Genomic DNA, 27,814 nt, shown 5'->3' on the forward strand with positions numbered 1-27,814 from the left:
GATCGACGAGCGGCACCGGGATCGACGAGCGGCACCGGGATCGACGAGCGGCACCGGGATCGACGAGCGGCGCCGGGATCGACGAGCGGCACTGGGATCGCGGAGCTGCCCCGGAGGTGGGCGAGTGAGGCGCTGCGGGCGGGCAGGGGAGCGGAGCTGCACGCGGCAGGGAGGGCTCCCTGGATCGGGTCCCGGCGGGGGCCGTGGGACAGCGCGATGCCGGCAGCGGGGACCGGGAGGGGGCTGTGAGGGGTCCGTGCTCTCAGTGCCTCAGAGCCGGGGCTGCATCTTCACTGGGATTCATCCCTCGGGGACGGTGGGGCTAAGCAGGCGTAGCAGTCCGGCAGGCGGGAAGTGGGGGCTCCGCTTCTGAAACACCCGTGCCTTTCCTTCCCCTTCGCTGGCTGGCGGGTAGCTTGGTGAAAAAACGGGGGTTTGCCACCAGTCTTCATACAAGTGTCGTGATGAGCTTTGTGTAAAGTCACTTCTCTTAGAAATGCTGAACTACAGGTTATTGTGGGGATGCTGCCTGGATCTGGGGTCCACTTGGCATTTCTCGTTTTACAAATGCATGATATTTTAGTTGTAAAAGTCATGTGTTCTTACCATTTGCTCACACGTATTACTGTTTGTTTGGCATGCAGTATGATTAATTTGCTAATTCTTATTTCTTTTATTCTTTGAAATATATAAGGTCATAATCCAGATAACTTTCTTTGTGCTACTCGGAGGAATACTTTGCCTGGTCCCTCAGGGCCATAGAGAAGATGTACATCAAGTCAATTGTTCTGGAAGGATTTAAATCCTATGCTCAAAGGACCGAAGTTCGTGACTTTGACCCATTATTCAATGCCATTACTGGCTTCAATGGTAGTGGCAAGTCCAATATCTTGGACTCTATCTGTTTCGTGTTGGGAATCAGCAATCTGTCACAGGTAAAGGGACAGGGCATTTAAGAAAGGTCTGTCTTCTGTTAGCAACGTTTCATATTATTATAATGAATATCTCCAATGGAAGACCTGAAGTGGTGCTTCTTGGAAAAATAATTTTATTTATTTGGATTTTTCAATGCATGAAATTGGGTCTCTGACATTGTTTCTCATTCTTACTCTAAGGTTGAATTACAATTTCATCGGTACACTACAGTCATGAATAGTATGTGGCTTAGAACAATAACCTAAAAATACCCATTTAAAAGGTAGCAGTCTCAAACCCAAGGTCTCTTGCAGCTAGTCACCAACTTGTTTATTTGTAAATAATTTTTTCAGTTCTGGATTGGGTCTCAACATTTGGCCATCTGGTTCACAAGAAAAAAATTTAAAAATGGTTTTCATGCAGTGCCTGCTATTTAAGAGATGATATATCTGCTTTATTCTTATAATAAAATTGATATCTCTGATGTCAATTTGAATCTGTATCTTGGGATGATTTTTTGATTTCCCTTCTTTTCCACCATCTGCCTACCCCCAGATGTAGACACATCCAGGAACACTTTCTGAATAATTTCCCTGAGAACTGCATTACAAATAATAAATGCTCATTAAATAAATGTACTGGTGACTGGCTTTTTTTTAACATCTATTCAGTGTTTGTCAGAAACCTCATGCAGAAGCAATTAGCTAACTAGAACTAGAGTTGCACACTCTACTTGGGGTTTTAGAATAATACACCTTGCAGTTCCCATGTATCAGTTCACATGAACTCTTAAGTATGCAGGTAGATCTTCATTTTTTTCCTTAATTTTTCCAAAACCTACAGTACACTGAAGCTGTGAAATTAATTTCTTTCAAAAAGGTATTTATCTGTTCTATGGATTTAGGTGCGAGCTTCCAACTTTCAAGATCTAGTTTATAAAAGTGGGCAAGCTGGAATTACAAAGGCAACTGTGTCAATTACCTTTGATAATTCGAACAAGAGTCAGAGTCCACTTGGATTTGAAGCTAATGATCAGATTATCGTGACTAGACAGGTGGGTCTTTAATATCTGTATTGTTCAGTAGCCTAAATACATTTTTGCCATGCTCAACAGAGTGACTGGTCAAGGACAAAAACCGGGTATTTTTTAAAGTCCCTGAGTTTCTGCAATTACACAGTGTCCTTAGCACAACTGCAGGAGTAGATCCAGTGTACTAGATAAAAATGTTCATAACGCAAGTTCTAATTTTATATTCAGTGTTTCGATTTTACTTCTACTTCCATATTTTCCACTTAATATCTGAACTGTGTGTTAAATTTGTTCTCCAAGAACAAAGGAAACTTTATTTTTCTAATGAAGAGGTTGGAGATTTGGTTTGGGGTTTTTTGTTGGTTTGTTTTTTGGGGGGGGTTGGGGTTTTTTTGGTTCTTTTTTTAAAGAAGTGTTTTTGGAAATTTTCTTGTAGTATTGTCCTCAATGACTAATCTTATGTTTTAGTTAAATATTTTAAATGCCTCTTCAGTCCAACAAGGTCTGTTTTGATGTTCTGTATAGTGCACACATACATGTGTACACAAAGATGTAGTACATGTGATTTGCTCAGATTTTTTATGTATTGTTACTTAAAGTTTCTTTGTTTTCTCTTCTTTCTCCAGGTTGTCATTGGAGGTAAAAATAAGTATCTTATCAATGGTGTGAGTACTACCAGCAATCGTGTGCAGGATCTCTTCTGTTCCATTGGACTCAATGTCAACAATCCTCACTTCCTCATTATGCAGGTATTGTGTGCATCTTTATAAAATCCAGAAAGAATAGAACTTGCACTAAATTTGAGGTAGGATAGATAGCAGGAAAACACTTGATATCCTAACTGAAGCAACATCTTACTGAGTAAAATTGAAATATCTGTTAAGATTTCCAGTACAGCAGTTTGACCCTAAAACACGCTTGTAGCACACTGTTAGCAAGATTTTCTAAAATATATTCCAATTTTATTTTCTTTTTTTTCTCTTTAACAGATATGTGTTGCTTTTATTATTATGCTAAAATTACAGAGATTTTATTTTGTATTATATGTGTTCAGTGTTAGACAATATTTTGATATATGTGCCTTCTTAAGTCAAAATTAAGGAAAGAAGGCTGACCAATTGAAAAGTCTCTTATAAACATCAAAACAGGGACTAGGCAAATCCCTGAAATATTTGCAAGGAATAATAAAACAGATGAGGATTTACTCTGTCAAATGTAACTGTCCCAAATTGAGTGGGGGGGTGGGATATGGTGACAGTTATGTACATATTTTGCTTTTCCCCAGTTACATGTGAGCTACATCTCCAAAAGAATCAGTTTATGATTAGGAACTTATTCAACATCAGCAACTCAGTAAGACTCTAGAACAAACTCCGTGCTTTACTCCTTTAAGTTGTAATTAGGAATGTGGAGGACGAGCCTAAATATGAGCTTAAAATACCTGTGATGACCATTTCAAGCTTGCTAACTGAAAGTGTGACTTATTTAACTTTGAATAACCAAACAATTCAGTAAACTTGATTATCCTTGTAGAAAAAAAAAAAGTGTTTGAACTTAAAATACAATAGTTTTGGTTGGGGTTTGGAGTTTTGTTTTTTCTTATTACTACTGCATGGTACACAAACACTGTTCTTGTTTTATCTTTCTCTCACCAGGGAAAAATTACCAAAGTTCTGAATATGAAGCCACAAGAGGTAGGAAATTTGTTGGAGTTATTTTGTCTGAAGTTTTACTGAATTGCTTTGAATTACAAGAATCCATATTTTGGGAGGGGGACAACAAAAATAAAGGTGTTGGAAGGAGATGAGATGTCCAACTGAATTGAGCAAATCTAGCATAAGAAGAAACATCCAATTTTTGTTGCATTGCTTAATTTTAGATTTTAGCCATGATTGAAGAAGCAGCTGGTACTAGGCTGTATGAATGCAAGAGGAACGCTGTCCAGAAGACCATAGAGAAGAAGGAATTCAGACTGAAAAGCATTGAAATGGTACTACATTTTGGAAAGTATAGTTTCTTTCATATTTGTTAGAGATAACTGAATAATTAGTTTAGTGTGCTTTCTAAGTTGATGAATATTTCATTTCACCACCCGGAACTAGATAGTCATGCTTACACATGTTTAGATTTTTAAAAAATCAGAATATAAATGTTCTGTTATGTGTTTCAGGTCCTAAGTGAAGAGATCAGTCCAACTTTAGAGGAACTGAGAGAGGTATGGAAAAATTAAAAGTGAGATAAAGTAGGTCTTTTAAGCACTAAAAAAATACTTTCAGCTGCCCTGAACCAGTATGTGTTGGCTAAAACAATAGTATGTTTTCAAGCTTTGTAGAATCGTTTAAGAGAGAAATGTTATCATCTTTCCAAATACAGAGAATGTGACATTCAGGACATCTAAGAGGTCCTAGAGAGAAATGTAGGGAGAAGGAAGAAAACAAAAGAACTAGATAAAATTAGAATATGAAAACATGTCTTAGTTCTTAAAAAAACTGGGTCCAGTGGTATTTCTGCTGTGCAGTCAATTATATTAACATGGAGAATCCTTTCTCTTACCTACAATCCTTTCTCTTACCTACAAATACTTATGTTTAGAAGTGCTTAGAAGATTTCTGTAACAGTCATTATTTTCCTTCAAATTTTAGAGCGTTTTGGTTTGGGTTTTTTTTTTGGTCTTTTCAGGGACGAGCAGCCTATCTAGAACATCAGAAATTAGTACGAGAAGCAGAACATTTAAGCCGCTCTTGTGTAGCTTATCAGTTTTTTCAGGCTGAAAAAACAAAAGAATCCTCCAGTGATCAGTTAAAGGAAATGCAAGCTAATATAGAGAAATTTCGTGAATCAAAGGCTGAATCAGAACAGAGGGTGAAAAAACTTAATGAAGATATAGTGGAGATGGAAAAGGAGAAGGATAAGGTAAGTGAAAACAGTTGTGCTCATCTGAATACCTGAATATAAAGAATTTTATGACATGGGAATAATTTTTACAGATAATACACCCTTGAATTTTTATCTTCTTCTGGTGGGTTGCTTAGATTACGCACTATTCATTGTTGTTCTTGGCCATTGTCTAGAAGACATAATTTTAAAATTTTTTAAATCTGAAATGGTTTACTTCCAATTGCTTTAAATGAAAAATAACCAAAGCATAGAAACTATGCCCTCATATTTTCATCTGTGCATTCAACGGTAAGTTTTGCCAGACATTTTTTTCTCCCCTTTTGTTTGTGTTTCAAAGAAAAAGAAAAGGAAGCTTTTTATAAAAAAAAAAAAATCAGTATTGACTTCATTTTTGGAGGCAGTAAATTTGATTAGATACAATGGTCCATAGGGGTTTTGGATGTCTAAATCCAACTTCTGTACAGGTCCCATCATATGGAGTGATGTGGGTCTTCAACAGTAGCTTCAAGTTAGGTTGAATTTCCCAGACAAGAAATATTCTGACCTGTTTGTATTGAAGTCTAACTGCATGCTTGGTCAGATGTCATTCTATGTAAAGCTGTCAACAGAAGATGAAATATTTACAGGTACTGTATCAGTCTCAGAGACTAAATTAACTTTCCTTTATTACTGATTGTAGAAAGTTGGAGGTATACTCCGTGAACTGGAAGCTGCTCTTTCAGAAAATCAAAGAGTTAATACCAAAGCACGAAGTGCCCTTGATCTCAAGAAGCAAAACTTAAAAAGTGAAGAAATAAAGTGCAACGAACTGGTAACACGTATGCAGAAGGTAAGATATTTGTATATAATTTTCTTTACATGCTAAATTAATTCAGATTGTGGGTACAACTGTTTTTTCTTGTCTGTTATAGTAAGAAAAATCCTGTGATGGGTAAAAAATACATCAGGAAAGCAGAAATAAATGTTAAGGACATTGTTTGTGCAGCATAAGGTAGTAGGCTCCCATTAGTAACGGACATGATGCAGATGCAAAGCAAGTGCAATAGAAAGTTCCCAACCCTCTATTAACCTCAGGAGAGATTGCTATAATTTCAAATTATTATGCTCTCTGAACATAAGTTACTCTTAAAATTAAATGAGAAATTTCTACCTTGTGTATTTCTGGCAGTTGATGTTTTTTATGCAAGAGAAGCACTGAAGATCACTTTTTAGATATTGGAAAGAAAGAGATAATTCCTAAAGTTTTTGGGCAGTTGTCATACTTTCTGTATTTCCTTTGTAGATCTTTAGTGCACTTATGGGGCAAGAACACATTTGAAAACATGCAAAGACATATTGTAACATTACAAAATTTGATAAAGGGCCATAGAAATGTAGTTGAAACTACTTGTAGTTCCTCATCTACACATGAATTTCAAGTTAATGGACTCGGATTCTCTTTTCCTTTTTTGTTTTTGTTTTTTGTTTTGCTGAAGGACTCTAAAGCACTGGTGTCAAAGGAGCAAGAACTAAAGAAGAAAGAGAAAGAACTAAATGCTTTAGAGGAAGAGAGTGAAAAAGATGCAGATGCTTTAGCTGCAGCACAGAAACGTTTCAATGCTCTGTCTGCTGGTGTATGCAACAATAACAATGGGGAAGAAGCTTCTCTTTCTGAGCAGATGATGATCTGCAAAAATGAAATTAGCAAAGCAGTAACGGATACTAAACAGGTAAGAATAAAAGCTCTGCCTGTCTCAGACCTGCCTTCATACTTCTTCTAAACATTGGCTGAAAACTCAGTGACGCTTGAAAGGTCAATGAAAAGAGAAGCAGAATATCTATGCCAGATATTTTACATTTTAGCATATGCATTAAGGTAATTTCTTGCTAAAATATAAACAAAATATCCTTGCATAGGAAAAAGCTGTAATATTGCTATGAGGAAGTATAGAAACTGGCATTTGAGATATAAAGGAGGAGTCACTGTACTTAAATGTTTGATGGTATTTGATAGGAAAAAAAATAGACTGCTGTCCATGATACATGTTCATACTAAGAGATTTCTGCAGTAACTTAATGGAATCAGAACAAAGGTGCCTGAGACTGTGAATGGAGAGTTTAGAAGAAACTTTCCTCCTCAGCTAAATTGTGTGCTAGTCACATGACTGAATGCCATTTCTTTTGTCTCAAGGCAGGAAACCTCTGCTGGGATAGTTCTAGCAGTGGAATTTAAATTTTCAAAGTTGAAAGTGTACCTTCCTTGTCTCAATTCAGGAAAAATTCTTCAGTGGAAAGTAACAAGAATGGACCAGCTGTATCCCATGTTATTTTACTTTGTTCCTTCTCAGGCTTTATTCATGTGCTAATATGTTACCGAAGGATCAAGGTTTTTATGTCCAAATAACCTGTGCCATTATTTTGAAAAGCCAAGGCTGCTTTTTGGCATATCTGCAACCAGTGGAAAACTTTACAGATTTGTTGGTGCAAGTGTTCCAAGTCTGCACCTGCCAGATTGTCTTTGAAGATCAGGTTTCATATCTGCTTACTCCTTACAGGCTCAAATGAAGTTGAATTACGCACAAAAAGAACTAAAGACAAAAGAAACTGAAGTTAAAAAGATGGATAAAGGCTACACAGAAGACCAAAAAGCATTTGAAGCAGTCGAAAAAATGAGAAAAACCCTGGAGAACCAAATGAAGGAGCTGAACTATACAGGTCTGTACAGACTTTGGGTGCAGAGTTTTGGGGGAATCTGAAAAGGGAATATAGAAGTGTCGTGAGTTGACCCTGACTGGAGGCCATGTACCCACTAAAGCTGCTCTATCAATCCCCCTCCTCAACTAGACAGAGGAGAGAGCATATAGCAAAAGTCTTGTGGGTTGAGATAAGGACTGGGAGAGATCCTTTGGCAATTGCTGTCACAAGCAAAACAGACTTGATTTTGGGAAATCAGTTAAACTTAATTTTCCAGGCTCTATTTCGTTCCTGATTTTCTGTAGCTCCTCTCTTTGAGCATTGCAGAGGGACAGAGAATTGGGGCTGCAGTCAGTTCATCACATTTTGCCCCTGCTGCTCCCTCCTCTTCAGGGGGAAGATTCACACCCTTTCCCTGCTCCACTTTGGGGACCCTCCTATGGGAGACGGCCCTCCACAAACTTCTCCAACTTGAATCCTTCTCATGGACCAGTTCTTCACAAAGATGACCCAGCATGGGTCCCTCCTGTGCTGTGCAGTCCTTCAGGAACAGACTGCTCCAGCGTGGGACCCCCGTGGGGTCATGGCCTCCTTCAGGCATTCACCTGCTCCTGCATGGGGTTCTCCATAGGCTGCAGAGGATTCACTCTGCTGCTGTGAACCTCCATGGGCTGTAGCTGGAAAACTTGCTTCATCATAGTCTGTACCATGGGCTGCGGGGGAATCTCAGCTCTGGCACTTGGAGGACTTCCTCTGTGTCCTTCACTGGCCTTCGTGTCTGCAGGGCTGTTCCTTTCACAGATTCTTACTCCTCTCTCTCTGGCTGCTGCAGATTGATTTGGGTCTTTTTCCCCTTCTATAATATGTTATCCCAGAGGTGCTACCACCACCACTGGCTGGTGGACACAGAAGTGAAGGAAAATAAAAGCATCTAACTCTCTGCTTCCCATCAGGAATCAGGAGGCAACATCCAACCACTTCCTGAGAAGTAGGACCTCAGTATGCATATGGGCTGTTTTGGAAGGCAAAGGCTTTAATAATGGATGTTTCCTCCCCCCCTCCTTTCTCTTAACTTCTACTGCTCAACATACCTTTGCATAATATGGAATATCCCTTGAGTCCCATATCCAGGCTATGCCCCCTCCCAACCTCTTGCCCACCTCCAGCCTGCCAGATTTTGGAAGATGGGTTGGAGCGACAGACAGCACACCATTCAGCAAAGGCCAAAACACTGGTGTTATACCAACTACTACTTTCTACTAGAAATACAAAGTACAGCTCTCTGTGGCTGCTGTGGGAAATGTTAACTCTATCCCACTCAGACCCAATGCAGGAGGGAAATGAAAAACCAAGTATTCTGTTTTCATGCACAAAGAAATTTCTCTGGTCAAAGCTCTGCATACTTGTACCTTCCACAGAAGGTAGCTTAAAATAATTTGATTTTATAAACTTTAGGCCAAGCGTTTTAAGGTTGGATGGAAAATTTAAATTCCAGCAAAAATTTACATGAATAAAGTGAACAGTGTCCCTGTTAACTCCTGTTTTTTCTCACCTAAAAGACTCCTTAAAGTTTGTTTCTCATGCCAGGTAAAGGATGTTCCAGACACTACTCAAAACTCAACTGATATTCCAGAATGGCATTTAGAGAAGCCCATTACACTTAAAACATTTTTTTGCATGTTTGGTATTGTGATGGTGTTAATTTGTCTAAACTGAAAATCTAGAAAGAATTTTAGAAAGTCTTTGAATTAAGTATTTGCTACATATGTGAAGATGCCAGTTTTTAAGCTGACAAATTTTCTGTGCTCTGGATGTATGCCTACTACCTGTGTTCAACTCTGAAGAAGAGAAAGAAGCAACCCTTCCAGCGAAAAAGAAGGCATTAATGTCTGAGATCAGCCGGCTGAGAGAATTGCTTGAAAGTTTAATGGCAAAGTTTCCTCATCTGCAATTTGAGTACAAGTAAGATCTCAGTGTCATCCTGAACAACGTGTGAAAGTGCTTTTTGGGGTCTTTTGTGCATGGCTCATGGGACTTAGCAGATAATTCCCCCAGTGGCTTAGATGTTGCTTTCCTGTTAGTGCCAGTGAACAATGACTGTCTTACCTGCCCTGCAAAGTGAAGACGGAGGCGGGGTGGAAAGTCAGGAAAAGTTACAGTCTTACTGAAGTCACTAGAACTTAGAAGTTTTGTCTAATGGTGTTTTCAAGTCATAACTTTAGTAGCTAAAGCCATAGAATCCAAGGGTCTAAACTGCAAAAATATGTAATCCTTATGAGTCCTGCCTGTGGCCAAGGTCAACACTGCCACCTGTCTCCACCAATCCAATACCTGTATCCAAAGGTTTATTTGTTTATATAATAGGCTGAATATACTCCTATACCTGTGGTAATAAGAGAACCCATTGCAAAAATCAGAAAGGACATTTGTTTAATGACTCTTTATTGGCAAATCTCTTGCCCTGAATTGTTGCATTTAACCATTTTCTGTGTGTTTGGTTTTCTTTTCTAAAAGAATTTAGAATTTCTTACACCAGTATAGTAGGCATCACGAGTTTTAAATATAGTATCTTTAAGATGTGTAGGAGAAAACCAACATGATTATTATATTTATTTTAAGATATCCAGAAAAAAATTGGAATCCAAGCAATGTGAAAGGCCTTGTTGTGACTCTTATAATTGTGAAAGATCTTTCCAAAGCAAAAGCCCTGGAGGCAGTGGCTGGAGGGAAACTCTATAACGTTATTGTGGACACAGAGGTAAGTTTATTGCTTTAGTACAGAACTCTGGATTTTGAGATGTGGTTGTGTGATTCAGGGTTGGCAATCATGTGCATTGTTACTGCATGTTTAGGAGGGGGTTTGAACCCACCTACATGTTTAAATTGGGTCAAGAGAGCTGTGCATAGTTAGTGGCAACAATGTATTCTTCTTCAAATGCCCCCTTGTCTGTCTTTACAAAATCAGATGTTTATTCAGGTATGCTTTGTAACTCTTTTCAGGTGACTGGCAAAAAGCTTTTAGAAATGGGTGAACTAAAGCATCGATACACCATCATTCCACTGAACAAAATTTCAGCCAGATGTGTTCAACCAGACACGGTCAAGCTGGCCCAAAGCTTGGTATGTGGATATATACACTATTTACACTATATTGCTCATGTCCTATTTTCATTTTGTGTCTATGTTGAAAACATGGGCTTCTTAATGGTTATACTAATAAGAATTTTTATAGGGTTTGAGAGTATATTGATTTTTTTCTTTTGTATCCTTTTAGCTGTGCAATTTTTAAATGGGTATTAATTATTTCACTAGTAACTGAAATAGTTTTAAAATATAATGATGCTTTTAAAAAGTGTTTTTATGAAAGAAAAGACAAAAATTAAGTTTGAAAATTCTTATAACTTGAGGCATACTAATTGGATTTTATTTTATTTCTAGGTTGGTCACAATAACTTGCATTTAGCCCTAGCTCTAGTTGCATATGAACCTGAACTGCAGAAAGCAATGGAATATGTCTTTGGGACAACACTGATCTGCAATAGCATGGATAATGCTAAGAAAGTGACCTTTGACAAAAGGATAATGACGAAAACGGTTACTCTTGATGGAGATGTGTTTGACCCCCAAGGCACTCTGCATGGAGGCAATTACTGGTTTTATTCATATAATAATATTGTGTGTCTGTTGATGTGTTTACTGCTCTGCATGTGTAGACTCATACTGGGAATGATATCATCTGTTTGAACTAAGATTGTCTTGAGCTGAAATATTTTTCCTTAATCTAATTAAAATTAATGGAAAACTATTTGCTTAAAGTAATTTAGATTTTAGATACTTAAATCTCGGTTCTATAATCCTCTTGGAAGGAGAGGTGCTTTATATTCAAGCACTTTTAAAAGTAATTCATAATGGATTTGAGATAATTTCATAGATTATGAAAAGTTAGTTCTTTGCACAAGACATGCATATGTGGTATTCAAAGCCTGCAGAACTAAGTTTTGTAACAGAGGAGAGAAGTCATAACTTTAGCCTAGCTGCCTTATCTGTTTTGCAACTAAGATAAATCACCAACCTGCATCATTGTTAATGTTTAGAATTTGCTATTACCAATGGTGAATCCACTAGTCTAATTCTTATTAGCCTGGCTTTTTGTTTTTTTTCACTGAACAGGTGCGTCCTTACAGGCTGCACCAATATTATCTAAACTTCAAGAAATGAAAGATATTGAAGCAGAACTCAAGGCAAAGGAATCTGAACTTGAGACTGTAGAGAATGAGCTGGCAAGCTTGAAGAAGGTTGCTGAAAAGTAAGGTTTGCACTATAAAATGTGTATCATTTCTCTTATGTGACTGAGTAAATTTAATATAAAGAAGTGTTTTGGGAGGCCACAGGGCCTGTTGAGAATGGAGAAATATGGAGATAATTATTCCCTTCCTCTCTCCCACCACAGTTTAATTTGTAAGTTCAGCAATCAAAAAGCAAATTTAGTTTTTAGATAACATACGCAAGAAAACTTTGCTGTGAGTAATACAGGGAAAAACAGTGATGTCTACTTGAAATCACTTGCGGTTTTCTAAAGTTTCATGAAGTACATTGTAGAATGGATCTGTTCAGCCATATTAACACCCATACAGAATTCCAGTTTGTGATATCTCTTACTTTTCTTGCAAGAAAATATGAAGATGCTAAAAAGGAGTATGAACTATTTAATGGTTTAAATTACATAATTTTGAGTAGATTTGATTCTTAGTTACTCAATTACTGAACGTATTTTTAAAAGATCTAATAGAAAAATGTGTTAGTTCTGCAAAAATGCATGAGAACTTAGTGTTGCATAGTATGCTATCTACTAGGTAGACAGCATTGTTTTGAGTTGCAGTAGACTTCCAGAAATATAGCCAAGAAGAAGGACTTTTGCTTTTAGATATTTTTTCTTCAATGTTTCAGCCTAGCATCTGTCGTGATGCTGGTTGAAAAACCAGTGATCTCTGAATTGCAGTTGTTTTTAGTATGTCTGATTGAGGCTACAAGGCAGGAGTTACATATATGATAACTTGCATACCTACAAACCTCACAATTACTATTATAGCAATTATATCAGACTTTCATTCATTTAGGCGTATTTGTCCTACAGTCATCACTATATCTCACATTAGAACAGGAATATAGGTATTTATTCACTTACTTCAACTTTGGAAGGGCGGTGCTGTGTACCCCTCGATTTACAGGAGTGTGTCACTGCTGTCTTCAAAGGTACCGGCAACTGAAGCAGCAGTGGGAGATGAAGTCTGAGGAAGCAGAGCTGCTGCAAAAGAAGCTTCATCAAAGTGCTTATCACAAACAAGAGGAAGTGCTGCTCTCCCTGAAGAAAACCATTGGTGACAAATGTGTTCTTACTCTTTTAACTGAAAATCAGCTGCTGAGAGTGAGATGGGTATCAGGCTGTTTGAGTTTGCTTAGTAAGAAAGCATTGAAAAGAAGGAGTGTTCATATAGCTAAGGAAAAACAAACATAAAAGCACAAAATGCAGCAACAAGTAAAACTTATAAAGACAAAAATCAACAGAAGTGATACATATCTAGACATAGTATTCTAGGGGTGAGGTATCTTATTAGGTAGCCATCTGATTAATTACTTCTTGATCATGTGATTTGGCATATGCTTGCCCCTGTAAAAAAAAAAAAAAAAAAAGAAAAAAAAAAGGCATATTTTCCTTAATTTTAAAGGCTGTTTGGTTCCCTACGAATAACTGGTAAAAACAGCACACTGTCTTAGGATAATCAGTGAAGTATCTGAATTCAGTAACTAGTGAGTGTACAACTTTTTTCTGTTGGGGGCAAATACAGATTTATTTCAGTTGGAGTTTAGGATGTAAATTTAAAGATGAAAATGATGCCCAGTCTCAGTACTGTTCTTCTCGATTCAGCGGAGTGTGAAGAGACATTAAACAAAACTGAAGAGAGAAAAAAGAAAGCAGAAGACAAATACAGGGAATTAGAGAAAAAAATGAAAAATGCAGAAGCAGAATATGCAGAAGAAAAAAAAAGTGCTGAGCAGGCACTAGCTGCTGCCAAGAAAAAGGCAGATGCTTCAAGCAAAAAAATAAAGAATATGCAACAGGTAAACCTTCACCTTTGTCGGCAGTTTTCTCGATGATAAAGTGGTTGCAGAGATCAGAAAGTTTGATTCTCCTGAGGTTTTAATACTGTCAGTTCTGAGACTTAATATACTACTCTGTAGTCACTGACACAGGAATTGCTAAAGTTTTTTGTTTGAGGGTTTTGGGTTTTTTTTGGTGAGATTGTCCCCTTGCTGAAGAATGGGTAGCATTTACTACATCAAACTGAATCTTAATTCTTTCTGTTTAAATACAACTGCAATAAATTGGAAAATGTCTCTTCAGGAAGTCAAAGCTTTAGTTCTGGAACTTGAAGAGCTGAAACAAGAACAGGCTTCCTGTAAACAACAGATAGCAGCTGCAGAGGAAGCAATCAAATCCTACCAGGAGCAAGTTGATGCTATGACAGCTGAGGTTGCTAAGGCAGAGGTAAATGTGAATACTGTGTTTCGTTATCCATTTTGATGTTACTGAAGGTGTGATCCCCTAAAACTCACATTAAAATGTATATTTTGCTCTTCAGATTTGCTTACCAGCACTCAATCTGCCCAGGTAGTTATTTTTTTTGCTTGGTTTTCACATGTGAATTTTTTTCTACTTGCTGTGTCTGTTCTTGTAAGGGTCTAACACCAGCCTTTATAAGAGGCTAAAAAATGCCTGTTTGATTTGCTTTTCAGGAATCTGTAGAGAAATCACAGAAGGAGCTGGCTGAACAAAAGGAAGTAATCATGTTACAGGATAATGCAATTAAAGAAAAATCTGAAGAGATGCTAAAATACAGAGAGCAAAATAATGAATTACATCTTAAGATTAAAGAATTAGAACATAACATCATCAAATGTCAACAAGAGGCTGCTGATGCTGCTGCCAAGGTATTTAAAAATGGTACTTTTCTTTCCATCTTGTGGCCAGGAGTGGTTATTTCCCTTGCCACGTGCAAAGGAAATACCCTTGTTTTTCTTAACCACTATCATTTGCAATCCTGGATGTAAAAACTTCTCCCAGGAAGACGGAGTGAAAATTGTACATTGTGTTAGAGGTTAATCTGTAGGGACTAAGGGGGAGTAGATAGCAGTGAGAAGGTGATCACTAAGAACAATCTAACTGTTTAGACAAATTACGTAACTAATTACAGAAGGCAAGATTTAGTGACATTAGTGTAGTCCAGATATAGAGAAAAAAGTGTTTCAATTAAGTAAGGTATATATGAAAGCTACCTTAAAATCTTGGTTTGTGTACAGTTAAGGAAATCACCTGAAGCAGTGTAAAAATACACACTTTTGCTGCATTGGGGTAGAAGAATTAATGTTATAGAGTAATTTTAGGATGTTGATTTGGGTTTTTTCTGTTATTTTATTCTTGCCATTTGAGAAGGGTTTGGGGAAGGCCTCCACATGTCTTATTGTTTACAGATAACCAAAATGCTGGCAGAGCACAAGTGGATAGCTTCAGAAAGAGCACTCTTTGGTCAGCCAAACACACCCTATGATTTCAAAAATAACAATCCTAAGGAGGCAGTTCAAAAGCTGCAGAAATTGCAGGACCGTATAGAGAAGTCTGGAAAGAATGTGAACCCAAGAGCTATGAACCTGCTCGCTGACACAGAGGAGAAGGTAAACATTTCTGTACTTTAACCTAAAAAGATTGTGTAGTTTGGGTATATGTTGTATACACCAAAAATAAAACTAGACTTTCATGAGATAGCACAAAATTTTTTGCTAGATCTTTTATACTAATCTTAACATCTTTGAACTGTTCACTTGCACACCAGTTTTATAGGTTATTCATAGTCTTGACTTTGGATGGTAAAAAGATTTATTTTATTATTTCCTACCCCAGTCCATCCTAAGCTGCAGTGTTAGGCAAGCTTTGTGGTATCTATTTGACTATCTGAGAACTATTTACTGTCGTAAAAGTTGCAGATCAAAAAATTATTCATCTTCAAGCATCATAGCTTGAAGGTGTTCTAGAATTATCTCAAACTGATCCGTATCTTCAGGCCATTCCAGGATTGTCTCAAAACTGCCCACTGACTCAAACTTAAACTGTTCTAGACTGTTTCCTCCTATCAGCCTCCAGAAGCACAATTTCTTCTATGGAAGAGCAAATGAAACATGATTGACGTGGAAGTGCAAGTTTCAGAGTACTGCTGGCCTTCCCCTTTGCCGATTGTTGAAAATTCCAATGCTTTAATTTGCAAACAATATCCCCAGATTTACCTCCTTCATGCAGCTAAATGAATGCATTGGATTTGTCTCATGTTTAATGACTATTTCATAGTTAAAAAAAGACATGGTAAAGCTGTAAGAGTAGCACAAAATTTATTTCAGCACAAAATTCATTGAAATTAATATTTTCTTCTCTTTTCTTTAGTACAATGACTTAATGAAGAAAAAAAAAACTGTAGAGTGTGACAAGTCAAAAATTCTTGCAGTTATTGACGAGCTTGACCAGAAGAAAAAAAAATCTTTAGACATTGCTTGGAAAAAGGTATGAAACTTGAAATCTAATCTGATGTTTTAGCAGAACATCAGATTTAGCTTAGATAACTGTTTTGTGTATTTCCATGGGAAAAAAGTCTCTTTTCAGAACTAATATCCCTTGCCTAGTATTAAATTAAAAAACAACCACTTCATTTCTCCTGTTTAATCTCACTTTTGAGAGAATAAGATATTCTCTGAGAATTGTACTTCACCATTCCCTTTCAGTGCCCACAAAAATTTAAGGAATATTATACTACTGGCCTGCTGAAATACAGGATTTTTTTATCTTAAAGCAATATTTCACCAGGGTTAAAATCTTCTGGTTCCCTGTAGCCCCATACAGTGTGGGGCTGTGGACATGGGGTACTGTTCCTGTTGCTGATAGGATACTTAATTTTGGGTTAGAGCAACATCTGATTTATGTTTCTATTACCTAAGCACTCTGCCTTCTTACTAGTTCTCTGATTAATGAAAACTATAAAAAAGTATAAAATGTTCTCTTTCTACATGGAAAGCTTTTGACACATTCTTTACACTGTACCAGGAGAACTTGTATTTTTTGGCCTTTGAGAAAATCAATTTTATCTAAGATTGAATTACACACATACAAAGTATTGGTTTTAATTATTATTGCCTGTACTCACTGACAAAACGGTACCTTTTCATTGCAAAAATCTTGTTTGGCAAAAATTGGTGAACTGTATTCCGAAGCATCATGGGTGGTGGAATAAGTGTGTTTTCAGATACATTCCTTAACTTTGAAGGTTTTAATTTGCATTTACAAAGTTGCATCTCATCCAATACTTGGGCATTGCTTAAGTAAACATGGGAAGAATAAGAGTGGGGAGGATGCCAGCGTGTACCTCTTACATGGTGATTATACTTTTAATAGTCCTTTAATTAATTGTGAGAAATCACAATTTACGAATTAATAAAACTGTGTTAAAGCATAACTGTTTCCCTGGCTGATAGCATAAAGAAGCCTTCCCATACTTATTTCATTTGATCCTTCTAAAATGCTTAGTATGAAGTGTCATATCCTTTGGCATTGCTTCTCTTATCGGTATAGGAAAAATAAGATTCTGTATGCTAGTATTTTCTCACTATCCTGTATGTCCTAATCTTCAAGACATGAGCCATTGGGTTAAACTGGGCAAGATGTCCTGAGCTTTGTGCAGCTTTTACCATTTTTGCTCTTTGGGCTCTTGATTCAAAGCACGTTCATACATCTTCTGTTTCTGACTTTTAGGTGAATGAAGACTTTGCTTCCATTTTCTCGACACTCCTGCCAGGAGCCAAAGCTATGCTGGTAGCCTCTAAAACCAACAGTGTCTTGGGTGGTGTGGAGTTCAGAGTTGCCTTAGGAAACACCTGGAAGGAAAACTTAACAGAACTTAGTGGAGGACAAAGGTTGGTGAATATATTTGTTTTCCATAGTGGTTGTGCGTATAACTGATACATCTAACTAATTAAAGTTCTGAAAAGCAAAAAATTTAATCTTTTCCCTTGTCGAGGTAGGGACTCTTCCTCCTTCTAAACTGACTCAATATTAGAAGCACTATTCATTCTTAGAATAATGCATCACTTGGTGTAAGATAACAAGATTTTACTCCATGAAGAAGTGACAAAAGAAATGAGTAGTAAGAAAACTGCAGTTAACTCTAGGTAGTACTGACATAGTGTTGAATTAAATGCTCCTCTCTTTGAACTGTAATCTTAAAAATCTATATAGACAAGATTTGCCCCAGTATAAAAGTAGTGTCGTGGCAATAGTTTTCATCTCCAGTGACTACAGCTACTGTGTAGGGTTTGTGCTGCTTTGCAAGTTAAAAAAATATAACAAAGCAGAAACAGAATTTTGGAAGAGGTGAGACAGATACAGAACTTTCTAAGAACAGAATACTTCAAGAACTGTACACTGAAAAACATCTTTGCAAAACCCAGAACTGAAAATAGAGCAGCAACATAATTTTAAATAATCATCAACCAACTAATCTGATATCTCAATAAAAAAGTAAGTAACATTCACCATTTCTGACGGAATGCATCACATTTTGAAAGGACAAGCTGTCATTCCATTGAGAGAGCATTTTAGAATCATAGAATTGTTTATATTGGAAAAGCTCTCTAATATCATAGAGTCCAACCATTAACTTAACACTGCCAGGTTGACCACTAAGCCACGTCCCTAAGTGCCACATCCATACGTCTTCAAAATCCCTCCATGGACAATGACTCAATCACTTCCCTGCATAGCCTGTTCCAATGCTTGATAACCATTTCAGTGAAGAAATTTTTCCCAATATCCAGTCTACACCTCCTCTGGTGTAACTTGAGGCCATTTTCACTTATTCTGTCACTTGTTTCCTGGGAGAAGAGACCAACCCCCACCTGGCTACAACCTCGTTTCAGGTAGCTGAAAAGGGCAGTAAGGTCTCTCCTGAGCCTCCTTTTCTCAGGTTTAACAACCCTACTACCTCCTCCTCACAGGATTTGTGCTCCAGCCCCTTCATCAGCTTCACTGCCTTACAACAATTGTTTTCATAAGCCAAAGCCTTTCAGACAAGAGAGTAAATCAGCTTTCTTTCTCCATCCTAGATCGTTGGTGGCCTTATCCTTGATTTTAGCCATGCTTCTCTTCAAGCCTGCCCCAGTTTACATCTTGGATGAAGTGGATGCAGCCCTTGATCTGTCTCATACCCAAAATATTGGGATGATGCTTCAAACTCATTTCAGGCACTCTCAGGTATGATCTTGAAACTATTGTGGTCATAGAATGGTTGGGGGTGGAAGGGACCTTGAAGATCATCTACTTCAACCCCCCTGCCATGGGCCCAGACAGCTTCCCCTGGACCAGATTGCTCAGAGCTCCATCCATTATTTCCAGAGGCAGTCTGCCACTGAGGACTCTGAGCTGTTCACCTGTGTGTTGCATTTCTGAGTTGTTTCAGCTGGAAGTTACACTGATGATATGGCAGTGGTGAAACTTAATCATGTCTTAATGTAAGCCATTGCTGCAGTGGTTAGAAGACAAGTAGTAATAGGAAAGAATATCTGTGACAGGATCAGTTTCAGGCATGACCAACACCCTGAATTTTTTTTTCCCAGAGTTCTTAAACCTGAGGTTAAAAATATTTCATGTTGACCCTAGTAAAATAAACCAGGCACTAGTGAAAAGAATCTCTATCACTGTGGCCTATACATGAAAAAAGGGTAGTATGTGTCTATTTGGTGTTAGGACCTTTTCAAATTATCAGAGAAAGGAGGGGAACATTTGTTACTGGCATGGTAAAATTATTAGAACAGTGTATTTTGACAATGAAACATCCTGCATTCTTACAAAATTAGTAGCAACAATTTTTTTCCAGTGTCTGATGCACCATGAATTGGTATCCAGCGTTATGGACTGTATCCCAGGCCAAGCACTGGGACAGGGACAGGGATATATGTTATTAGCTGCAGAAAATGTCTGTCTTGTGGGTCTGCTGGGCCTTGTTTAAAATATTTTCTTAAGAATTACCACCAAGTTTCTAGCCAAATAAAGTAAAAGGACTTCTCTCTTCAGAAGCCTTTTCTGTTGTTGCTTGAAGTCTTTATTTGGATGGCAGCATTTACTTCAAGCTTTTCTTGTTTTGTTTTAGTTTATTGTAGTGTCCTTGAAGGATGGAATGTTTAGCAACGCGAATGTCCTCTACAAGACCAGGTTTTTGGATGGTGTATCCACTATCACAAGATACGATCAAAGAAGACCTATTAGGTCTCCTGGCAAAAAAACCAAGAGAGCAAGTACAAGCCCTGAGAGACTATACGCAAAGCGGAGAAACTGTACCCTTCAGTGTGTAGGAGCAGGTTGTTAAGTGTGTTTTTATACTTTTAAACTGCTTTTAAAAAACATTTTTAAATGTTAAAGTATTTTTAGTGTTTTTACTTTATTAAAACCTCATAAACTAAAATTCAAAAGAGACTGTTTTCTGTACTATTTGCTAAGCTGACCACACCTCTTGGTATCCCATAAGTAATTCCTATCATCCCTCTGTAAGCATTTACACAGAAATGTATATAAGCTCTGTAAGCTTAACAGGAGGAACTGAAGCTGTAGAATGGTAGTCAAATCAGATTTTCCTCAGTGTTTTACAGCATTCAGAAGACCTGTTACAAAGTGCAAACACTATCTTCCTTGCCTGTTGTCAAATTCCAGAGAAAACTGTAGCGATTTTTGAGCAACTATAATTGTTATGGAGCAAAGCAATCATGAACCACTCACTCCCAAGTTACTTTAACAGTATTTGCAAATTGCTGTTAAATATTAATCTCATGGCCTCATATTCCATGTATATATAATATATACAAAGAATGTAAGAATGTACAAATAATATATACAAAGAATTTGTATCTCCCCTAACCCTGCCTGGTTGCAACCTGTGGGCTTAAAAAAAAAATTTAAACAAACACCTCCCCCCCACCAAACAACAAAACAAAACAAAAACAACAAAAAGCCAACCAACCAACCAAAAACGAAACAACAAACCCCTAAGTTCCTTCTAAAACTGCAGAGCTACCATCCATATCCATGGGGTGAGGGGCAAAGCAGAACAGTAGTGCACTTTGAGTTTGGAACACAAGGATGCTATAAAATACCCCAAGAGAAAAAACCACCACCAGTCACTTCGAGGAACAGGTCATGCAGCTTTTATTTAATTTTACCTTTTTGGTAAGCAGGAGGATTTTCTTTCAGTCAGACCATTCACATACTTGGACAGTACAGATTGCAGTGAATTTGATGGAGATCTTGCAACATTAGAAAACTTTTCTCAATATACATCCATTTAAGCAACGTCTTGTAAGTCAGAATGAGAGTGCTAGAGTCAAGTCTGCGCACTGCACTCCGGGTATACAAAGCATCGCAGCAGCACAAGAGATGCCCGTGCTGGGCAAAGTACAGTGTGTTTTACATAGTGCAATCACTTTTAGAGGAGAAACTCTAGGAAGGCCACATCTATTTACGTTTTTTTTTAATCCTATCAAGTTTACAAATGCGAGGGGGGTAGAAATCAAACCTCTGACTTAATTAACTTTTGTACAGGTAGGTTTTGTGTATAGGCACATGCTTTAGAGAGGAGCTCTGAATCTGCTCTGTAATCACGAGAAAGACATATTGCTTTGTGATTCAGAAAGTGTCATACCATCTCTAACCTTCCTAACACTCTTGGCCAGAGTTGTTAATCCAGCTGTTTATAGAGTTCCTAGAATACGCTCTTCCCTCTAGTATAAATCCCCAAAAGAGAAATTCAGGTTGCTATTGACAATGATTACAGTTATTCTTTGTACAGTCATTAGACCATACCAGGCATTGCCTCTGAATACTCCAGTCCACAGTGAAAACTCAAATTACCAGAGACATGGAGGCTCTTGCTTTTCTGTTACTGTCACTCACCAATATGAAAAAACCCAAGTCAGACAATGAACTGCTACAGCAAAGCATCACTGGTAATATTCACCTAATACAAAAAAAAGAAAACTCATGACACTACATGTCACGGTAAGCAACTTGTTAAAGATACTGCAAAGTGATTTGCCCAGTAAAATCTTTAAATGTACACTGTGCTCAATAGTTCAAACTACACGTAAACAAAGAGCAGCTCCCTGCAACAAGGTGTAAATCAAAACATTATAGCACCAGCTCCCAGCACCAAGGAGTGGCCCACTGACCAGTTCTAGTGTACAATGTGTAGTGCTCGCTGAGGTTTCTGCTACACGAGAGCCACAGTGGGACAGCTCTGCCTGCCCATTTCTTCCTGACATTTTCTTACCAAGTGTTCACAAATTATATTCCTCCCATGGAGAGCAAGAACGAGATTGTTACAGTACCAAAAAACACTGACAGGGAAATGGCACCTGAGGGGAAAGTAGGTACTGCATACCTGAATCTGAATAAATGGGCATGGAGGAAACATGATTTCTGTCATCTGAGCAACCCTCTCCCTAACAGAGCAGATCTGAAAGAAGCTGCAGACGGTAAGAAAAGAAACACACCTTCCTGTGCTGAAAGCCATGGATGTGATATTGCCCACATCAATGATTTTATTTCACCATCAGCAAAGCATTTATCCCCAAAAAGCTGTACACATACTGGTCAGGTTATGGAGCCGTGCTATCTTCACACTATTAAAAGTCTGTTGCTATAGTGGTCAGGTTTGTCTTTTATTGGAGGGGACAAAAAAAAAAAAAAAGAGATAGGCAGCATGGCCACATCACCATAGAGCAATTTTACTCCCATGTTACTGCAGATATAATCTTGCTTCTTAAGTGCAAATTAAAAAGTATTTGCTAGAAACCATCATGACTTGGGCTCTGATAAATGACAGATGATTCAGTTTCTTACAAATATTGACAAGTTTAAATTGTTACAGGTTTCCAAAGCAAGAACAAGTTTACGAACAGGAAGGGAATAAAACATTACCACTCTTAAAAAAAATGTGTCATTGCAAACTTCAAACGCTCTTCAAAAACATATCTAGAAAAGATTGTTTTCAGGGTTTTTTTTAATTTCCTGGAGGTGAGGAGTGTCCATGCAAAACAATTTTGAGAAGAGCAGTGTTCCACCTGGGTACCAGCTAGCCCCAACTTTGTCCCACACAGCTCAGTAAAGTGCTCTCTTGTGCATCCTTTGAGGAAAAAAGTTCTCATTTAAAGTTTGGGAGGCCGAGGTTGCCAGCTGGGGGAGGCATAATCTCGGTCAATCCATGTTGAGGTCAGAGAAGGAGGAAGGAGTTAAGTTAACAGTACTCTGCCTTTCATCATGCACAGACAACAGGCTGCAAGGGAGGAGCAAGCAGATGCAGAGGTGGGTGTCAGATGAAACCCTGCCCCTGGGAAGCCACAGGACTTTAACACATACATCATCAAGGGAAGCATTTAGTTCTCTTAAGATGAACACCAGTACTATTGCAGAGTCCTGAAGATTTACTGTTTATACACCAGCTAACAGATCTCTACATACACAACAAGTGAAAATCACATATGCTTTCACTTTCTGCATTGGTGGTTTTTCAACAATTCCTTTGAAGGACAAAGGGGATGTAACATTCTTTTGCCGATTTAAAGAAAAAAAGCATCTTGCCCTTGCATTTTTCATGTTGCACACTTACATTCTAGGGCAGACTGTTAGAGGTATTTACCAATAAAACAAGTAACCATCAGCTTAAAAGAGTAAAAATAACATTAAAGGGGAAAAGAAATTAAGGCATTTTTTATTTTGGCCAGGAATGATGCATCCTACAAAGTAATCTTCATTTCCCCACTTGGTTTTCAGACCACTGCACTTTTTGTTTTTGTTTTACATGGCACTTTGAAATTTACTTTTTACAACTTAATCAAGATTTTCAAGTGTTTTCTTCAATACAAACGCCCTCTCTTGTAGCTCGGGTCTGCTATCTGACGCCATCGTAGACAATGAACGAATGAGGTGCTCCCTGCTTTCTGGTGTCAGGCTTTCCCACTGTTGAGCTTCTGTGTAGATAAAGACAGACATTGGACATGAACATCAGAACACCAAAAAACCCCAAAAGCTCATCTCTTTCCCCAGACAGGCCGAAACAGCGACTGCCTTAACCTTTCCCTGGCAGTCCATACTGCGCTTTCAGCAGAACGCAAATTCAAGTGGACACTCAGGTGCACGTGCTGTCTCCTGCACAAGGAGTCCCTCTCACTCAGGCTAGTCTTCATCGTCTAAGCCTGTAACATGTGAATACAAAGGCCTGAAGAACCAAGCATTTCCCATGTTACAACTCCTTCATGAAAGAGGCATGTAAGAAGACTTGTAGAATAAAGGAAACATAAAATGCGTAACAGAAATCCAAAGAAAAAATTTGCTACAGTACACATACGACCTTGAGACCTGATCAGACTCATCCTCTGAAGTCAATTCTGCAAGGTTTAAATCCTAAATAACAATGAGGAACTAAATTTGACACTGAAAGGGTAGAAAGGAACAAACAGAAGCTCCCTCCTCTGTGGAGACTGAACATAATGCAGAATCTGACAAGACACTCACTCAGTTCTGTGTGCTCCCCATGGGACCCTCCTTGCTGAATTTTCCTCATCCAAGGAGTAACCAACAGTACTTTTTTAGACCTTGACTTCAGTCCCAGTTACTTCAAGCCCTCCCCAACTCCCAAGTCCCAGCTGCCCCAGAATCGCCCAGTGCTGCAAGCAGAAGGTAAGGCCATCTCTCCATGGTTCCGGCAACTCAACCAGGGGCCATTTTTACCCAACAGTGGCTCTTCAAGTGGCAAGTAAAAAAGTCTCACCTTGTAGTTTGGTGAGCAGCAGTTGTATCACAGATAAAGCTTCTGTTCTTATGGACGTGTAGCTTTTGTTTTCTAAGGGATTTAAAGAAAACAAACAAGAAAGCCCACAACCACATTGAGAACCAAATGCACACAAACTGTACAAAAAGCAGTCACCACTGTGGTCTCCAGACCACTTCTATTAGCACAATTCACTGAGCTCTCATTTGTGCTGTCAGTTTGCAGTGCTCCTCAGTTAGGCACATTTGAATGGCAGAAAGTGAACAATTGGAGGTTGACAAGTCAACTAAACCTTGTGCATTGCCCCTGCTACTACCACACAGCTCCTGTTCCTTACACATGCCAAAAGGGAACAAAACACTGGCACAGCTGCAGTGGGATCGCAGACAACTGTGCGTAACAGTCCATTCTGGGAAGTTGTACTGGTTATAGATCATGAAAATGTTAACAAGTAGCATTAGGTGAGGGTATATAAACCCTACACTATCAAGCACAAGTTTGTCACAAGAAGTTATTTGCTCTCTGAGCTAAAATCTTATTAAGGTGAGTACCTTAATAATCTCCATTCCATAAGGATTGATATCTAAAAGAAAACTTTCTCCGAAGGAGTGTCTGAATTGGTAGCTAGTGCTAAAGTGGGTGCTGCCTTCAGGCACAGCAGAAACAAGAGCCACATGCAGATATGTGACCCAGGGCACTGTTACAGTCATAGAACAAGTGGGAACACTACCAAAGTACTGAAGGGCCCCATGACTGTCAGTGTGCCACAAGTAGCACTTGTATCCGCATGGGCATCCAGCTCAGGGAGAGCACAAACTTCCTGAAAGCCTTGGAGCTTCATGCATTGGCTATCTGAGAAAATTTGGGGTATCTCTTGGATACCTGGATACTATAATCTTGGATACATAATGCATATGTATCCAAGAAGCCTTAAACTGTGGAGGAGAAAAATGTGGTTTTTTAAGATCAGGAATAGCTTGATTACATGGGGTCCACCTTCCCCATGAAGAAAATTACTGTGTTTCTGATTTGCAGTTCTGAGAGGTTGCACAGTCTGCTGTCTACCTCTCCCTCTCCTTTAAGAGCCCTCTTGCACCAGAGGAGTGCACTTCTCTGTGCACTGCACTCTGCACAGTACAGTCTCAAACAGTTACTGCAGTATCACAGTAATCACAGTCCAGTGCAAGGGAGGGCAAAATGTTACCTCTGACATCTTATGTTCATTTTATTTCCTCTACCAGCCAACCCCCCAGAGGACAAATGTATTAACAAGCCATTCATCAATCATAAACCAAGAGAAGTCAATTTACCTAAAGAATGGGTGATAGAGGAACAGGTTTCCAACAGTATTTCTGTCAAAGCCACAGGATCAGAGTGCTCCGCATCAAACAGCATTAGCCTGTCAAATGCAAACACAGTCAGGCACCCTGCATCACTGAGAAAGAAGTCTGTTCAACTTCCCCAAGAATCCAGTGTCACCCTCAGGTTCATTAAACAGTCTGAAGCAAACAGAAGACAAATCACTGAAGTGGATTGCAGAAAGAAGAATTACCCTTGAAAGTAGGCATTCATGGCTTGTAGCACTCCAAGCTGCACTTTCCACGTGCTGAGTTTCAGACGGTCACACATCAACTTGCAAAACTCTTGGCGATAGCAACCTTACAGGAAAATAAGAATGTCATTGTGTTACCACAGAGAAAGGCAGAAGGAAACACTTCCTAGTCTGTTTCCCAGGTGCTCCTCTCCAAGTGACATCAAGCTAGTTACTGCATATGACCAAGTCAACATCCTGTAACAAGTGACTCTGAAAATCTTCGTATCAACTCACTCGTGCAAATGCTGGAAGATGAAACAGTTATATTACACACTCTGCCATGCTAATAAAAGCAACTTTTTTCCCCTCCCAGATATTCCTAGTTCATCCATCTTCCACTGGCTTTGATGTAGACATAAATGAGAGCAGCAGAACTAGGCTGCTTTTCATCAGCTAAGCCACCTCAGGCGTCCTGCAAGTTTGCAAAGTCAGAACAGTTTTGTGAAGTGAATTAAGGACAACAGTAATAGAATTTCCCCAAGGGTGGGCTACTCTGCAGGAAAGCTGTTGGGGCAACTTTCTTACTAATATCTTGCAAGCTGCAGGCAGCAAGATCCTGCATCTTCTCAAAAGCCTCCCCACTCCCCACATGATCTCCAGGTTCCTCCCTCCCTCCTGCTTTTCATTTTAAGAGGAAACAGTTTGCTCTGCACATCATTAGCTGACTTACGCTGTGTCTCGGGGCTCCTTGGCCAGGCTTTGCCCAGGGTCTCGAAGGCACAGATCAGGGACTCCATCTGTACCTCTTTCTCCCTCATGTCCTCATCCTCTTCATCATGCTTTGGGAAACCCGCACCCATGCTCTCCAGGGAGTTCTGCAGAGGCCAAGGGGGAAGGTATGATCGACAGAAGGATAAGGGCAGGCTGGGCACACACTGCAGTGCAGCTCAGTCTTCCCTGGTGTCTGCACACACACCAGTCCTTGTACCCAGCCTGTTTCTCCACACAGATGGAGACAGGCTCTGGTAGCTCAGGCACCGTTGGCAGCGTGTGGAAGTGCACCACAGGCTCTGCGGCCTGGATTCCAAACATCTGCCTGTGCTATACAAGTCCCACTCGCAGAACTGCCAAGATCTGATGATACTAAACAGAAGCACTCTACACAGCTTCCCAGAAGTCTCTTGCTGCCTGTAGAGCAGCCAGAAATTAACTTTTAATGCTGTATCAGGGCAGTGCTGGACACCACAGGGAGGACTGTCTAGAGAACAGTTGTGGTAATTCAGAACTTGGGCAGCACAGGTATAACCCCCCAGGGCTCACCAACAATCTGGTATCGGCCCCACCGAAGACCTGGCTGAATGTGGGGTTTCCCTCACACCAGCAGCTTTCTGGGCAGAAGCCTGGCACATGGCCAGCATCAGCTGGACTGTCACCACTTGGGTGTTTTGATTTGATAGAGAAAGCTCAAGAAGCTGAATTGTCACCTTCTTTATCATGGGAAAGACGATTTCTGTAAGTTCCTGGAACCGGTCTTCCTTTGTTGCCTGCAGCACCTCAGCTGCACAGCGCAGTGCCACCAGCTTATACTTCAGGTTCTCTTTAAGACATTCTTTCAGGACAGCCTGGACAGTATCTTTGATGGTAGGTTGACCAGGCACTGACTTCTGCAGCTCTGCACTGAAATTCAAGGCACACAGGAACTATCAGACCCATGTTACTCTGTTCCCAAAAATAGTTTTTCCCAGATAAAAATTAATTCCTATGCCCAGGCACTCAATTGCCTACTAGCAGTTGTAACAGAAGTTACACTCTGGTGCTGTTCCTTGCTCTTTGTCTGTTCTGTTTTTCTTTCCT

The 27,814-nt window shown here is 39.1% G+C and overlaps 2 protein-coding genes across 3 annotated transcripts in view; one reads left to right on the forward strand and one right to left on the reverse strand.

Moving 5' to 3' along the window:
- The first annotated feature begins 15 nt into the window (after positions 1-15).
- Positions 16-19,974, forward strand: SMC2 (structural maintenance of chromosomes 2). The gene is made up of 25 exons (XM_050328915.1): positions 16-116; positions 695-935; positions 1,820-1,969; positions 2,572-2,694; positions 3,601-3,639; positions 3,825-3,935; positions 4,116-4,160; positions 4,625-4,858; positions 5,523-5,672; positions 6,319-6,552; positions 7,378-7,537; positions 9,361-9,478; positions 10,136-10,274; positions 10,517-10,636; positions 10,955-11,159; positions 11,687-11,822; positions 12,770-12,894; positions 13,443-13,636; positions 13,920-14,063; positions 14,312-14,506; positions 15,047-15,247; positions 16,008-16,124; positions 17,367-17,527; positions 18,716-18,863; positions 19,759-19,974. Exons 2-25 carry the CDS (start codon positions 768-770, stop codon positions 19,972-19,974), a joined length of 3,633 nt encoding a protein of 1,210 aa, XP_050184872.1. The 5' UTR covers positions 16-116; positions 695-767.
- An 809-nt stretch (positions 19,975-20,783) lies between these two features.
- Positions 20,784-27,814, reverse strand: part of ECPAS (Ecm29 proteasome adaptor and scaffold) — a 60,539-nt gene continuing 53,508 nt past the window's right edge. For both annotated transcript variants that reach the window (XM_050329359.1, XM_050329358.1), the window contains exons 44-49: positions 27,445-27,637; positions 26,691-26,835; positions 25,979-26,084; positions 25,737-25,825; positions 24,427-24,498; positions 20,784-23,626 (exon numbers count right to left, since the gene is read on the reverse strand). In XM_050329359.1, coding sequence (XP_050185316.1) covers positions 23,487-23,626; positions 24,427-24,498; positions 25,737-25,825; positions 25,979-26,084; positions 26,691-26,835; positions 27,445-27,637 — 745 coding nt within the window. In that variant the 3' untranslated portion in view covers positions 20,784-23,486. The remainder of the gene's footprint in view (positions 23,627-24,426; positions 24,499-25,736; positions 25,826-25,978; positions 26,085-26,690; positions 26,836-27,444; positions 27,638-27,814) is intronic.

Source organism: Myiozetetes cayanensis, unplaced genomic scaffold (genome assembly GCF_022539395.1).
Source record: "Myiozetetes cayanensis isolate MyiCay16 unplaced genomic scaffold, myiCay2020 scf4, whole genome shotgun sequence".
NCBI classification, from domain to species: domain Eukaryota; kingdom Metazoa; phylum Chordata; class Aves; order Passeriformes; family Tyrannidae; genus Myiozetetes; species Myiozetetes cayanensis.

Bases quoted from the DNA above. Each gene is read 5' to 3' on its own strand.
- SMC2 (XM_050328915.1), top strand. From the start codon at position 768: ATGTACATCAAGTCAATTGTTCTGGAAGGATTTAAATCCTATGCTCAA. The intron at 3,936-4,115 runs GTACTACATTTT...TATGTGTTTCAG, and splicing joins GACTGAAAAGCATTGAAATG to GTCCTAAGTGAAGAGATCAG. The intron at 16,125-17,366 runs GTATGAAACTTG...TCTGACTTTTAG, and splicing joins TAGACATTGCTTGGAAAAAG to GTGAATGAAGACTTTGCTTC.